The 17,357-nt window shown below is 35.0% G+C and overlaps 1 protein-coding gene across 3 annotated transcripts in view; it reads right to left on the reverse strand.

Annotated features, from left to right (window-relative positions):
- The window catches only part of BABAM2 (BRISC and BRCA1 A complex member 2), a 155,302-nt gene that overhangs the window by 98,281 nt on the left and 39,664 nt on the right, over positions 1–17,357 (reverse strand). For all 3 annotated transcript variants that reach the window (XM_065755098.1, XM_065755115.1, XM_065755106.1), the window contains 2 exons: positions 13,495–13,689; positions 9,611–9,685 (listed from right to left, as the gene is read on the reverse strand). In XM_065755098.1, the coding sequence (XP_065611170.1) occupies positions 9,611–9,685; positions 13,495–13,689 (270 nt within the window). The remainder of the gene's footprint in view (positions 1–9,610; positions 9,686–13,494; positions 13,690–17,357) is intronic.

Here is a 17,357-nt window from a genome sequence, read left to right on the forward strand (position 1 = left end):
TTTAAAAGCATTTTACATACACTGTCAAAATACTTTACATGCATAGAACAAAACAGACAAACAGAACTACATTCTACCTATGAAACAAACATTTCCTTTTGTAACGAAAGTTGAAAATTGTAGTGTAAAGAATATAAAATTAAGATTTCATCTTAGTTATTTCTTGCTCAGAGAGGACTATGAGACAGGAAGTCAAATTTCATGTACTCTACTCCTTGCTCAGTGTTTTGTTTTCTTTTTCAATTTTATTTATTTTTAATCAGCAAAATAGTTAAAACGTTTTTTTTTTGTAATGCAGAACACTGTTGTGCTTAGTGAACTCTGATAGAAAGATGTTTCATATGTTCTAAGCATTGTAACAGATACACTCCATTTAATCAGGTTCTAACACATTAACAAGAGCCTAATATTATGTATTAGTTCATTCTCGTTCAAGTCAGCGGCACTCAGGAAGCATCTCATTCCTTTCAAAAATAAAAACTGCATGCTTTCGATTGCTTAGATGAATAGGTAGTATTCTGAGCCCTAGTTTTTTTTAACACTAGGGCCTTTTGTTGTTTTAATTATACAGGTTTGGTAGAAAAAGAAGGATATATTTTGGAATGGAAAAGGCAAATTAAATGAGTCAATAAAACATCTTTTCAGTTACTGTCCAAATGTTAAGTGTCCACAGGAACTAAAATCAACAGGAATTTAAGCAACTCAAGATCATTAATGTACAGTAGAGAATTTTAATGAAGGACAAATTAAAAATCTGCATCAGTGGTAAAATGGCCTGTGAGAATAATCATAGATAACACTGAAGTCATACAACTTTGCTCACTGACAGAATTAGTTCATTTTTTGATTCAATAAAAGCGTGCACAAATGCACTGGACCTTAATGATTCCTCATTTCAATTGTGATGAATTGCTAGGTTTATAAAAAAGAGTCAGGAAAGGAAGAACATCCTTCTGGCTAAAGCCTTGGACAAGTTCTCTACTCATGGTTCAGGATTCCACAGTAAATTTCCATACACTTAGTTCCTCTGTGCTTTCATGTGAAAAATGGAGGTCTCCTCCTCTCCCATATGTCACAATTACTGTGACAATACATAAAATAATTGTTTGTGATATATTTACAGTTACTATTTTCATCTAGGCTACTTAGATAAAAGGAGACAATACCTATATGAGTGTCAAATTGGTAACTGATGTATCATTTGGCCTCCATTAGAGAGCTAATCTAATCATTTACAATAGTAAAATGGAAATTAAGTACAAAAAGCAAAGAATCAAGGTAAAGTGAGAATTAGTGAGTTTATATAAGGCACACTATAAACACTAAACAATGAAAATAATAATTTGGAATAAATTTGTCTATTCCTTGTTAACCAACACATTGTCCCCGGGGTTCTTACAAATGAGTAGCTGATTATATACATATCAGTCAGTCATCAGTTTTAGTCAACACATCAGTCACATTTGTCTAACATTTTTCAAGATCCAGTAAAACACAATATCTGTTACCTCCAAATAATCAAAAAATTATATTTATAAATATACATATTTCAGTAATGTATTACCAGTGCTAATGCAAATAAACCAATAATGAAAAAGACAGAGAAAGGCAAAAGCTGGAAGGATATGACTAGTTTAACTCCAGTAGAAGTTTTCCTCTAGTAGAAGTACTTCACCTCCAATATTAAGTGGATATACTTAAATATTTTATCTGTTCTCCAGACCGTTCATTGTGTAACTGAAAACCAACGTTTACTTCATGGAAATCTTTTTGCATGAACTCTGATATCACAGTAACCAGTTAACACCTAAGGAGTACACCTAATTGCATGCAGCAAAGGCAAATTAGTCTTCCTCGACACTGCCATATCTCTGTCATGGACATGCTGCTTGCAATTATTACAGGTCCTGGCACATAAAACAATCAAGTTCTAGCACGAAAAATTACTGAAACAAAGAACCAGACAGTCAACAGGTCTGAGTTTTCTTTATCCTCCTTTTACTGTCTCACTGAGATGCTGCTGGACGAGGCAGGTTTTCCTTCAGCTTTCCCAATCTAAAGTTACCTCCTGATCCAGAAAATACCTAACTAAGGGTGACGGAGCAGTGGCACAAGCTGCCCAGAGAAGTGGTGGAGTCTCCTTCTCTGGAGATGTTCAAGACCCGTCTGGATGCCCATCTGTGCAACCTGGGCTAGGGAGCTGCTTTGGCAGGGGGTTGGACTTGATGATCTCTGAAGGCCCCTTCCAACCCCTACAATTCTGTGATTATGCTCTACAACTTCTTAATATCATTTCTTTTAAAAAGAAATGGCAAGTGGCAACTAAAAAAAACTACTTAAAATCATATTTCCAATTTAAGACCACTGTATATTGCTTGTTTTGCATAATACAGGTGGGCCATGACAGATGAGACAAGCATCACCATTATGCAGTAATCCACAATTATTTTTATGGGTATTGAATTCCATTCTTCCTATGTAATACATACAATGCTAATGCAAAGCAATAGTATAAATTACAAGCCCTAACAAGGCAGTAAATCTGAACCAAGTCATGCAATGTAACTTATTACAAACTTTCCCAGAGTACACAAAAAATGCACACCAACTTCAGAAGCTGACTTTTTTTAAAACTTGCTTTTATTCAACTTTCATTCTTTTTCTCTTAAAAAAAATAAAAAAAAATAATTAAAAAACAACAAAAAAACCATCCATTTTCTATAGATGTCAAGTTAATAGTTCATTACATCAGGGAAAAAACAGAAATGCATATGATTTATATGAGATTTAACACTGGATATGGTGGTTCTTTACTATTGCACTGTAAAAATAAAATGTTTAAATATAACTGTCATCAGAAACACAGTTGATTGCAGATTGTGATTCACATTAAGATCATAAACTATAAAAATCATCAGCTGTGCAGAATGAGCTGTTTCAGTTGACAGATCTTATTAGTAAAATCTGCCAATAAATTACAGAAAAAGATTATTTAAAAAAAAAAAATTGCTTTTGGCTTCCAGCATATGGAGATTAAGGTGCTCCTGACACTAACAAGTTTCAGGGTGGTTTACTGTGAACAAACCTCATAATTGTGAAAAAGTTGATGGTAATGAAAAGAGAACAAAGGAAAATGAACAGTTTATGAAGTTCAAATATAACCTGTTCCGATTAGAAACTGTACTTTAAGAGGGATTTGTTTCCCTTGATTTTGGGGCAACAGATATTATAATAAAATCATTAAAGGAAGACTTGAGTAAAATGCAATTTCTGTAAGTGTATCTGAAACTCCTCTGGATTATAGCAGTCACATTTTACCCCCACAGCATCAGAAATACTCCAGAACCAATAGTCTTCACGTCAAAGCAAAGCAGACTGAATCACTCAGCAAAGCTCTGTAAGGCTAATAATTGGACAGCAGCAATAAAAGTAGTGCAATGCTTTTATACAGTAAAATAAGAAAGACTTCACACTTCTACCAACAGCAAACTCCGAAATATCCCAATAAATATACACAAAAAACCTTTATAGCTAAAACATAGGATGTTTTCAATCTATTATGAAAAAGCAATGTGTTAAAAATATTTTATCACCAGTAAATCATTTTCTGATATGACAACTTCTTAAACTGCCTGAAACATTCCATGACATGGATAATTTGTTGTAATACTATTAAGTGGTTGTTTTTTTTAATTAATATTATGATTTTTTAATCTTACACATTATGCAAACTCTCTGCTTGGAGTCTGCACGCTTCTGGCAACGAGATGGTACTCTGACACTGAGGAAAGCGAACACTTAATTGAAGGCATTCCATTTAGTACTTTTTGGTGAAAAAAGTGGACAGCAGAACTGCAGATTTTGGGGGGCAGGCTGCAATGATGGATCTTCAGAGGCAAGCATCAAGGATATCTCTTCTTGATAAATGCCTTCCACATACAGGTTACACTCACTTCCATGGCCTCTAGATCATATGATTTACTGGCTTCAGCTACTGCAAACTGTTCTGTTTCAAACACTGCCAGTACTAACTTGCACAGACCTATTTCTAATCTAAAATCTCAATGGCTCATTATAATTGCATGCTATAAAGTTGGGCTTTAAACTATTAACAGAAGAAGTCTAAACAATCTTTGACGTTTTGCTATTCAGTTTGAATAATTTAATGCTGGTACAATAAGTAATCGAATTAATAACATACTGACATCTCCTAGTAAACTTTATGTGTTCACTAAGAAAACTTACATTCTGTCCTAAGATCAGGAAAGCAATTTTGTGAGTTAAATTTATGCTTCTGCTGCCAAAGTTTAAGTAGTAAAAATTATTAGCAATCTGTGTACCAGCTTATAAAACCCCTATGGAAAGCACGGTCAAAGTATTGTGAACCATGAGAACTACATACTACCGCAGGGTTACCTGCGAGTCTTATCCACCTGTCAGTTTCCTTACTTGTAAAACAGGTAAAATGACAGCTGACTCCACAGACATGACAAGCCTCAGAAGACATATAGGTCCATCAGCCATGTTAAGGCAAGATATGCTGATAGTATTTACTACATAACGTTTGATGCTATTTTGAGAGGCAGCTGCTCAGCACAGTGTGAAAGATGGCAGTGTAAAAAGTTGAAGTCAGAATCTGGATGTTGATTTCTTGCCATTGACTTTGTGACTGTAGGACACTAAACATCAGATTTCAGTATGCTAGCTTAAAACAAAATCCAATGAAGTTTAAAAGAAAGTCTGCAGTATAAGTTAGTATGTTTTTTTTTTTCAGAATATTTATCTCAAAAATTTGAGTTAAACAGCACAGGTACTACTTTTTACACAAATGCACTTGTGTATTATTATTTGCAGCAGCATAACATAAAGGTTAAATGCTGTAAAATCTAAATCACAACCAATTGTTAAATAAAAATAGGGAAAAAAAACACCAAAAAAAAACCTGTCTGGGAAAAGTTCCCTCTAATCCTGCATATTGTACTTCTGTTTGTTGTCTACTCCAATGGATTTCTCAAACATATGCACGTATTACAGTCTTTTCACAGCATCTGGAATTTGGTCTACATGATAAACAGAGGTTGCACTAAAGTCTTTAACAGACTGCTTAATGATGAAATCACAATAAGGAGAAACACAAATACATTCTTATCTTTCAATTTGAACTCGAGGATAAACCTTTTCCATTGACAGGCTTATACACAACTGTTTTGCCCCTGGCAATGTGTCTAGACAATGTTTGTTATTTGTTTCAGTTCTCAAAGATATGCAATGAATACAGTGGTCATCACAAAAAATATCTTCAGAAAAAAAGTATAAGAAAAAGCCTTCCACAAAAAGGAAAACAACAACAACAAAAAAAGAAATTACATCTGCTCTATGTATTTCCTTTACACTTGAATAGTAAGAAATTATTGGAAGGATACTGGTCACAGCATCACAGCTGAATTGGTCCAGACACTGGCTATTCACCAGGGCACAACAATTAGGTACACAAAAATAGGGAAAAAAAATCAATACATTTAAAATTACATATAAGGAGGAGCTGGTAATCAGAGCATTTAACTATAACCACAAAAACAAAGTAGTAAAAAATACCTAAATGTCCTGTTTTCTACAGCATAACATGCTTGGAAGTCCAACCGTTCTCAAGAATCATACTGAAGTCACATAATCCACTATAGTTAGCAAATTGCTAAGCTAGTGATGCTTAGTTGCATCACTATGATAATGCAAGTCCCTCTAACTGATCAAAACTATGAAATTATACAAACAGTGAAGAGTTCCTTTAACCTATAACATGGCAAAATTTAAAAATGTGTAGCCAAAAGAATAGAATTTCAGTCAAAATGAACGTGCTGATTAAAAACCTCACTTCAAAGAACAGAGAGGGAAAGTATATGAGTAAACAGATACAGATATAAATATTTTCCTGAACCAAAGCCAGGTTCTTCTCAAATAACAGAACAAACCTTAATGAAAGGCTGCTCAGTAATGAATTTTGTGGTACTTTAGCCACCAGGCTTGATCCTGTAGTTTAATGCTTAGAATTTTAATTTATATAAAATAGATTTGTATAAGAAAAAGTCAACACAAAGGTCCACGTTACAAAATTATACTTTCATACAAGATTTGAAAGTGGAAAAACAACACGAAAATGTCTTTGCCCAGATGTGCATTTACACTGCAAACTATCATTCCTTGCTAATTCATTGGTCAGCATGAATAACAAAGCATGTTATTTTTTAATTTCCAACAAGAAGGAATATGCCATGAACACTTATGAACTGAGATTTATCTGCCGCAGCCATTACTAAAACTGCCATTTTGCTTCCTAATAAATTGTAGCTGAAGAATACTGAGTAGAATTTAAGAATTCAAAGGAAGAGACTGTACTCTGTGCTGTTCTCTTAATCACTCTTGTTCTTCTTTATGGTCTCAGCCACTTTCCATAGAACACGTGCACACATGAAAAAAATATAAATTTATGCAGCAAATATCTTGAAAATAACCTGGTAAATCAGCCTTTCAAGTGCATAGCAACTCAACTTTTGTTACGCCTTCAAATTTTTATTCATCTTAAGGTAAGAAAAATATTCTTACCATCAACAGTACAAAACCGATAGAGGAAGATCCTAAGAGTGACAAGTCCATTTTCAAGTGTTCCAAAGATTTTTTAAAGCTACAGGGCATTCTATCTGCTTATTTAAACTTGAATATCATCTTATTATATAAAGCTTTAAAGTTACATTTCTCATGTGATTACCTAATGAAATTCACAAATATACTTCAGAAGCACACTGCAAATCATGGGGTTACTAGGATTAATGAATCAAGAAAAATGGTCTTTAAATATTTCACCAGATTTTAATACACCTAGTGTTAATGAAACACTAAAAGAACACATAGCAGAGAAAGTATAACAGAGGTTTTTACTCTATAAATCATCACAGAGATGGTACTGCACGTTACAAGACTGGCTGCAGACTAGCACATAATTAAATCACAGCATTCAGTTCTGCACTTCTAACATTAATACACTAACAGCCTTCAGTTACTGACTGCTCTTCCATCTTTCAGGATAACTTATTGACAAGTACTTGCTCTGCATCAATGGATGCTCAACCATGTGCCATAATTATGCAAGCAGCATTGGTGCCAGCACAACTGGCAGATATGTTTGCAAGTGAAGTTTGATTTTATTACAAAAGCCACAGATCTGTTTATGTCAAAAATCTTATAAAAAATAAAAAAGTAAAAAATAAAAATTGAAAGAAAGGTGTGTATAGCTTAAGAGAAAATACATTTGAAAAAAATACCTTTGTAAATTTGGACTACTTGGAGCATAACTATCTCAACTCTCTACATTTATATTGCTGCCATATGAGATGACATCAATACAGCTAATGTCAGAATACAAGGCACTAAAGGCAACAGGGAGCTGTTGTGAATCCATGCCTGCTACAGAGTGCAAACTGTCATAATCCACATCGGAGCCTGAGTCAAACCTTGCTTTGCTGTCAACAAACATTACTGAAATAAAACTGTATTTCTTCTCCCATGGCTATTCATCCAGACTAAACATCACTCTCCTACCACAGACAGTTAATTTCTTAGTTTGCAAATTAGAAGTCTAAGAAATCTAAGGATTTCATCAGCATATTACCCATCAAAAAGGACTTGTAATTTAAAAAAAGACAACAACAAACAAACAGGGTATTACATACAAGAACATATTAACTTTAAAAATGCAACACTAAGGCATTAAGATTTTAGAAAGGTCAAAATAAAGGTAGACTGGGAAACTTTGATTTTGCTACCTCTTGTGCATACGTCTTCACATCACACAGTCTATACACACATACAAATAAACACACTTTCCTTCAGACTACTGAATCATTCAGTACTCAGGGTGAATAATGCTCTAGGAAGCAGAGGTGGAGCACCAACGATCTGTTCACAGAAGATCTAACTTGCTTAATGCAGGTGGAAGCAAAAATGATGGGGGGAGGTAGGTAAGGTAAGGAACAGTGAATTAAACACACAGTAAAATGTTACTCCTTAAGAAATAAAATCTGTTTTTATCACAGGCTTCCTACATGATGACACTTCAGTCAGTCAGTCAGTCATAAAGTCATTAAGTCACCTTCCAGTCCCAAATTGTTTCATTTCCTCAGAGGCTGAACAGAGGGGAAGGACAGCTCAGTAAACAAACCCACAGGGAATTCACTGACTCCACAGATCCTGAAATTTTTCACCAATTTTGAAATGTTCCTGGAAAATATGACACTCCAGTCCTCAGGCAGGAGCAGACAGCACAGTCTGTGTTAGCTATTCACGGCCTCCTTTTTTCCACAGGGTTTTCAGAATTTGAAAATGAATATGCTACAGCCCAGGTGAACTGCTGCTGCATCCTTCTAAATCTGACAGTCCCCATCAAGTGAGTAGAGAAGGCCCTAATGAATGACAAAAGCTGCCAGGGCTGCTACAACGTACACAGAGAGAAACTGGAAATCTTTGGAGGCTCATGAGAAAATCAGGAACAGGTAATTACCCAAATAGTTTGTTTTCTGCAGAAGTTAGAGATCACAGGATACTGACCTCACACTACAGAATTTCAGTTAGATTACAGTTGTGTCTGTTTTTATTTTCATGGGTTTTTTTAGTTCAGGACATATTACTTGGACAACCACCGAAGATTCACACTTGCAACTGTGAGCTAATAATACTTGAAGACTTCTAACAAAAAGATGAAGATAAGCTAACAGGATCTACACAGACATTTTTTCTCTGTGCATTAGTTGCTAAATATTAGGTATCTGTTTTCCTTTCCAAATATCTAAAAGTAAAAAGTTGAGGAGTCAGACATGCAGTTTAAAAAAAGGTATGTGCTGCTAACATTAGCTGAATCAAACCTTGTTCGGGCACTTTATTCAAATGTTAATAATAGACAGATCTCTCACTGTTTTCTCTGAATATAATAACATTGACCTTATGATGAGCTTCTACAGTAACTGCTTGAAAGAGCGATTGTCCACCTGCTGTGAAAACCACTCATTTCAAATTATTCATGTTAGTAGTTTGTCACAATTCTTTTTTCCCCTTACTAGCAAACAGAGAAATACCTTTTCTTCTAACAAGCACCAAAATTCCATTGCCATACAGATCCTTGTTAAAACTAGGTAAAGTGTCTTTTCAAATCAGCGTTTTTTGTAAACAAATGAACCAAAGTAGGCACCAATACCTTCAGATTTTGTCATAAGCATTTGTTTTCAATCCCTGTTAAGAAATGGCATATTTAGTTTATTTTTCTGCTTCTACAATTGAGATCACTGGTGCAATTTGACTGTTCATTAAAAATGCCAGATAGCACAGGTATTCCATGCAATCTTCTACAAAGTTCTTCAGAGTCACAAATAAAAGTTACAGCAGAATGCCAAACAACAGTATGTTTAACACCATATTTCCAAAATATAATCCAATTAGGTTTGAAAATGGTGCACTTTCAATCTCTTGGAGAGAAGGAGGGCAGGAATGTCAAAATAGTTATTAAGAACATTTCAATAATTCATATTCTCTCAACAAATACTGTCAACTTAGACATTCATTTTACCTTGAGAAGATACGTAGGAATATTGCTGAAATCTACAGGCAATTTCAAGAGGAAGCGAGCTGAGAATTCACCAGTCTGTGGAAAAAACAGAAGACTGATGAGTCTGAAGAAGAACTACAAGTTAAATGTTCTGAGGATGAAATATTAACCAGAAAATGCACAAGAGCTAATACCAAACAGAAGGGATGAGGTTGAAAAGAGCATTTCTCAATGAAATTACTGAAGATTAAAAGAAATAATTTACAGATTCCACAGGCATTATACAGTCTAAGACCATAAAACATCACTGCCAATATGTTAACAATAACAAACAGAATGCAACAATGTACATGACAAAAATTTGACTACACTTAGGGTCTAAACTTAGATTTGCCTTGTTTGCACTTATTTCTGGTTCAGTGAGACCTGCAAACTGACTGAAAGCAAATGACAAAGTTTTGAGAGCATAGAGACAAAATACATACATCTTCACAAGCATCAAAAATATACATAACAGAAGAAGAGTTGAGAAACATAAGAATGGATCAGAAATGTCCTCAACATAGACCAGAGAACTGAGCTAGAATGCTTTCTGTCATTGCTTTTCAGAAATATGTGATTCTTAACACCTAGACAACTGTTTACTGAAAATTTGCCAAGCGTTGCCTGCACATTGATGGTTTTTATGCGTAAAGCGTATGAAAAGGAAATGGAAAGGATTTCCTTTCTGTTTCATACATTTCCTAAAAACCAGACTTTGTCCACCTGGTTATGAAGCAATAAAGTTGGCTTTTTTTGAAAAAACAAATGTCTGATTTCCCCCGCATTAATTTTCTGCCATCCTTTTTTGGGAATTCAATAAAGTAGCCATAGAGCAGCTATATTTGTTACATTGACTTAGCTGTGCAAAAAGCAACTCAGTGCAGAATCTTGAGACAAGATCCTCTTTTCAGTTCTAACACTGCCTTATTTTTGCATATATATGCTATTTATTTGTATGATGACGTGCATTTTTCCTAAATATGACTCATTTTAAGAGGCAAAGGGACAATTCAAAGCTGTGTGAACATTCCGTTATTTGTTCTGCCACAGTAACATACATGTACTACTTCATTATTCCCTGAAAATAGAAATTGAGCTACAGAAAACATTTTAAATGTCTTGCCAAAGAAACGAACAAGAAAAATGCTGTAACAAGAAACTTGCAGTAAACAACCTTAAAGAACTGTACAAATTTTGTACACCACAATTCTCACAATTAGAAGTTTGAATTTAAATATATTATTACATTTAAACAGTCATCTTTTTTGCAGTCACAGCTATGACTTAAGGCAGGCAGAAGCCTAGAAGACACCTGAAATAACAGAACTATAATTTCTACGAAATGCAGCAGCAACAACTTATAGAAGCAAGTCAGTGACTTCTTGTGCATGCAGTACAAATACTGTTTTGACATTAGTTGGGGCACTTGGTTTTTCATAAGACCAAAATTGATATTATAGACAGTGATTCTTGTCTGGATCTTATTTCCAAAATAGATGTCATACAACATTTGCCAGAAAATCTAGAAAGTGATTTCTAGCTAAAGACCAAGTCTGATGAACTGCAGGTGAACACTGAAAAGATAACTGGCCTTTGATCAAACCATCAGCTGCACTGTGGCATGAAAGCACATAAGGGCTTGCAGGCCAGATCTTTTGTCATTCAATCAAGACTGTGTTGCAACCTCCCAGAGAGGTTCTGGACCCACAAAGAGCATTGCTCAACTACCCATACCTTGCCAGCTGCTGACAGGCAGCATATGGTGAAGTCAGACGTACTTCTGGCCATAACACAGAGAGATTAGATTCAGGTAGTTAATGAGCATCTGTATCAGATGGAACTCTGCCAACATGAAGCTACCACACTAAATAACAGTTTATCACTGTCACAGATCTTGGAGATCACTTCAGGAGACCAGACATACCAGTACAAACGTACAAAAGCAAATTTCTGTTCCATTTTGGGGCACAACACTTATCTCAGGCCTCCTCTATTTTACTTTTTAGAATATATTTATTAATTAATGGACATAAGATAATTACTTGCATAACACTGTGCAATGTGCATTCATAGATGACTATTTTACAAGTCTGTTGAGCCACTATCAATTCATTAGAGACAGCAAAACATGAGTTCTAGACAAGGGGAGGTAACACAGTTACCTCTTGATTTGGGGAGAGACACTGCTATTGCATCAATTATGAAGACTAGCAAGAGAATTGCAAAGGATATGAAGGGGAACCACAAAGATTAGTTTCATAGTTTTGCGTTCCCAGACACTCACAAAGAAGCCTCCATAATGCAGGCACAATGTTCACAGAATTTCCAAATAAGACCCTTGAGATCTTCTTGATATAGAATATAAACTTTGAAAACAAAGCACATGCTACAGAAACCTCACATAGCTTTGAACTAATTGAAAGGATTTGCCACAAAATATCTTTATTTTATATGAATATTTTAAATTTAAATAACATTTCAACACTAAATTAAGATAACATTTCAAATCATCAAGGACTGGGGAAAGAATCCAAAGATTTCTTATGGAAAAACTGTGTCTACTGAAGAAAAAAAACGTTTTCTACAATCTTCATTATAACTCTGGCAGCTGACAAAAGTGATGATAAAATCTGAATATGGTACAGAGAGCATTTCATCAAAACCGTCTGATGATATTTACAGATGTGGCAAGTTGCTTGTGATGCCAGCTACAAAAAACAACATTTAAGAATAAAGATATTGATTTAGAAACAGAGATCTGAAATTCTCTAATAAAGATAATTTTACTTGCTTTAAAATGAAAAATTGCCTACATGATTTCCCTCAAGAAAAACAGTTGAATTCAGGTGTGGTGACTTTTAAATCCTCATGTCATCTCTCACTCGAAAACAACAAAAGTGACAAAGGGGAATTCTAGGCTTTGATAAAACAAATGCTGGAATTCCATTTCCAGAGCACATCTATTTCATAAGATACTGCTTCTCAAGAATAATACATGTCAAGATTACACTGCTGCTGAAAGTAAGTTGGGTACATGTTCAGCATAAACACTATTATGCTTTTCTTGATATAACTTACTCCACAATTCCAGTGATAAAAACACTATTAATGGGGAAAATGGCAGAGTTAATAAAAAAGTTAACTTGCACACTGATCCAAATGCTTACATTGCCAACAACCTCAGAAAGAAAGTTGAGGCGGCATGGCACATTGCCCAGGCAAAGGTTGAAATTTCAGGAAATGGATAAGCCAGTAAACCAGTTTAATGTCTGATTGTCATGTGAAGACACTGCTCTAGCCTATCCCACCTTCTTCTATCCTTCTGTAGGAAATTAGTCCTTTTTTTTCCACCTACTCAGGTTCCTGGAACAACTCATCTCATCTCAGATAAGCTGCAATGAGGTACAGGCAACTGCAGCTACTAGCTAAATCAGCTCACCTTCAACCTAGAACCACACTAATACATCCTAGTTCTAAGTAGGGCTGATTTTCCTGAGCAGGGTGTCATATCAATCCAGTTATTCTGCATCTAAAATCTTCACAGAGATCAAAGTTCCAGATACTGTGTCCTGTAAATACTGCACAGGCTTTTCAAGAATTTATCAGTTCACCCATAAACCCGATGAACTAACACTAGCTTGAAGTGTTAGACCCCAAAGTCTAGTTAATACAAGGCAATGAAATGACTGCAAAGAACAAAACAGGGAGTACAGAAAGAAAGCTGAGTCAAATAAGTTTTGTTCATAGGAAATGAAGCAAGGAGGTGCACACAAACAACCTGATTTTCTAAACCAAGAATTATCATTTACTAAAATTAAAGGACCACTAAGAGCTTTTTAGCAGCAATATTCTTATCAGCTTACCCAGTTATTTTTTTTGCCAGCGTAGATTTCCATATTCTCTCCATACTGCGGTTCTTCAAGTAAAGTCTGGTATTCAAACATGAGACGTGAGCTCTCACGTAATCGGCTGCACTGAAATTGATGATACTGCTGCACAAGCTCTTTCACAACAAGCAGGAGACATTCAGGATTTGAAGGATTCCAAGAAGCCAAATTCTGTTGAATTTTAAAAGAACAGAGACTGAATTCATTTCCAGTAGTAGAAAGATAAGCATTTCCCCCTCCATACTGAAATCAAAGTTAAAGGCACATTTGGAAGTTTGGTGTCAGAGCTTAACATTAAATCTTACTATTAAATGCAAAGGTTATATCACACTTTGGAAGGGAAATAGGTTACACAGCAAAAGCAGACTTTAATGTGAAATAAAAGCCCATACAGTGACCTACCACAAAACAGATAATGGAGTTACTACTAGGCACAGATAGGCTCAAGTCACTATTTCTTTCTTCCCCAGAATTCACTGCTGCATTGGGGGACTTGAAAAGTCTGAATTCAAAAAATTAAAAACTGATATGAAATGTACAGGGATAAGCATAAGTACAACACTGAACAGTATCTGACTCAAAATAACAGCCAAGTGACTGTGTCAAACTGACACTAACAACAGAAACTAATTACTCAAATTGTATTGACAGTGACATGGCAAACTGACTCAACCTTGTGCTCTACTTCACTTGGACTGTCTCTTCACTGCCATTATTCATTCTCTTAACACATATGACATCCATACAGAAATCTCTTCCATCTCCCTGGCAGACTTATTACAAGTTGATCATATATCAAGAAACACAAGTAAAAGAAATAATCTTTAACACATTTGAAAGTTACTGTGTCAGTAGCACAGTCACAATCACTCATCTCAGTGTAACCACGCTAAACTCATTTAGTCCAGTCTCCTCCAAAAAGTAAGATTTAGCTGGGAAGGTTTTGTGTTACAAGCCATATCTAACACCATCAGTGTACATGCCTGCCTCTGATTGACCATGTTAATGTCAAATGAGAGCTCATCCTGTATTCCATACCAACAGGACAATGAGACAGTTCTGATATAAAAACCACAAGACAACTCTGAAATGCCATACGCTTTGTACTTAGACTCTCAATGGGTCTTGATATAAGTTCAGGCCATATGTCATGAAGCTTTGACTATAACTTCATGAATGACACTGGATAAAAATGCATTTATATTAAAAATTAAATTTATATTAAAATATAAAAGCTATTCATTTCTTGTATATCAGTGGAATTGATAAACACAAGTGGAATAGGTTGCACAGAGAGCTTGTTGAGTCCTGGATATACATAAAACCCAAAAGGACATGGTATTAGACAACCACTTGTCTGAGTAGGCTCTTTCCAGTCCCAGCTCCTCTGCAACTATGTGAAGTGGTTTACAAAAGATAATAAACTGGAACAGAGAATTCTTTCCAGCAAAGACTAAAGCTACTTATCTGAAAAGAAAGAGCTGCAGGTTTTATCTTCTGATACTTTTCACTCCCCACCTTCAGCCCTACAACAGAAACTACTTGTAAACTAAACTCTGATCATCAGCTATTTAATTTCAAAAGGCTTATAGTTATTCCTATCTTGACTTCAGTGTAACCCTTTGGATTGGTTTTGTATGGACTTCAGTATACACACATGATGACAATACTTCCTTTCTCTTTCCACAACTCTGTAATTGTTTTTTCTGAAGCCAAATATATTAAGATATTATCAAAACAGCCTTCTCACTTTCAGTATCATCACTTATAAAGAAACAACTCTAATCTACAAAATAATACTATCATTTCCTCCTGGACAGCAAGTTTACTACAGAATGGGAATATCTGCATAACTGTAATTCAAAAAGTATATTACAAACGAAACTGGTGAATGAGTGAAATAGCAATGAGGCTCCTGTAAGCTCCTCACATCCATAACGAGTGACTGAAAGCCTTGTTCTTACCTTTCTTCTGTATAAAGCTTGATAAAAATTCATTCCCAACGTGAAACCATTTAAGCTTATTCATTTCTACAAAACACTAGAGAAAAACTGTAAGGTAGATAGTGTCTTCTAGGAAACACATTTTGTATCATACAGTCTAAAACCAGACTGTGTATAACCTTAAATTTCCTGTTCCCAAGCTCCTGCTCAAATAAAGCATTTCCAGAAAGCCAGAGGATGTAATATGCCAGTATGTATTGATATCAGCCAGACAAGTGAGAATAACCTTTCCTCCTAATGACATTGCTCTAACACAATAGAAATGTTCTGTCAAAGGAAATGACCAACAATATCTTAATAACTGACCTAAATTCAACCGCACCTTTTGTTGTTTTAAATAATATTACACTACAGAACAAAAAAAGATTAAGAGGAAATCTATTGTCATTTGTCCTGTGTGGAACTGTTGTACTGCTCTCTTCAAAGAATTTGAGAACACTGCATTAAAACAGTGCTTACTCTTTACAGCTGAAGGAATCAAAATGAATTATGTGATTCTAGGATCTTTACTAAATACCCTTCATTCAGCAGCTAAGGAGTTAAACTAAGTACAAGTTATATGAACGTAACTAAAATCCACTGAGTACAAACACCAATTCCAATGCATTCTCGCTGATGCAACAGTAAATATACAGAAAGTGCACAAATTATCCCTGACAAGTTCTGATTTAAATGCACATTATTTTGGTCAGTGTGAGAGCTATTGGCCATTACCTCTCTGGTCATTTTGTTACCTTTTCAGAAACGTTGCTCTTTTCAGAAAACTTAAATGTATAACTTTTGTAAATCAAAACTTATCTATATATGAAATCTCTTTTTATCTAACCTGCAGTGTTATCTGCCCTAAGCACTGCTCACTTATCTGAAAGTATTTTTTAACCATTTTACTATTATTCAATTTCCACAGTATGTCAAAAATACATGCTATACTGCTTTTTCAAAGTTTCATACAAGTACCTTCTTTAAACTTCCTATACTTTCAAAATCAAAGACATAGACAGCAACTATCCATAGCACAAAAGGAGAAGTAACAGGAGCAGAATTTGATATTTATCAAGCTGATCCCATGTAGACTGTTCTAATCACTACAGTTTCAGCACTGTAATGAATCCTCTGAGAACATGCAAAGATTTGTCACATAATTCAATGTGCTCCTGCAACAGTAAATTGACTCCTTCCTTTAAAGATGTTCTAAATACTATTTTTTTTTTAGCAACGTAGCATTGCATACACAAGTAGCTCTTGGAAGCTGTTTTAAGTAAAATCTTAAACTAAAGACTTCAGAAGAAAAAAAAAAAAAAAGGAGGGAATAGCAGTCTGCTTCCTTTATTTTCTGATTTTTGCTTGTTTTCCTACCCTGGCCAGCATAGTTTATGCACAAAACAGTATTTTAAAGTACTTAAAGCACAGGAAGAACAAAATGAGCTTCCAGTGTTTCTGTGCTCTATGGCTCGAAGTTTTGCCACAAAGAATTGCATAATTTTGAATATGCACATTCAGAGCATAAATTTTAAGAGGTTTAATTGTTATCACTTCAGAAAAATCCTGGAAACACAGACATACACGTTTGCTACGGTCAGACTGCTGAAGCCTGGCAGGTATGAAAAACCCAATTAAATAAACACCCTTCAAATATGTATGTGGCAGAATACATGTTGCTTTCCACGGCTTCTGTCTGAATTGCCTTCTGTCTTACTCACCAGGACCTTTAGTTTTGTCTCTGACAAAATGTACATGTTCAAATCAGCTAAAAATAAATTAATTTTTTTTTTTACAAGACACTGCTATCAAAATGCAATAAAAATGAATGCTATATCCAAAAAGTAAGCACACTGA

The sequence above is a fragment of the Cyrtonyx montezumae genome, unplaced genomic scaffold (assembly GCF_038088225.1).
Source record: "Cyrtonyx montezumae isolate F1298 unplaced genomic scaffold, pur_monq_1.0 scaffold_0, whole genome shotgun sequence".
In the NCBI taxonomy this organism is placed as follows: Eukaryota; Metazoa; Chordata; class Aves; order Galliformes; family Odontophoridae; genus Cyrtonyx; species Cyrtonyx montezumae.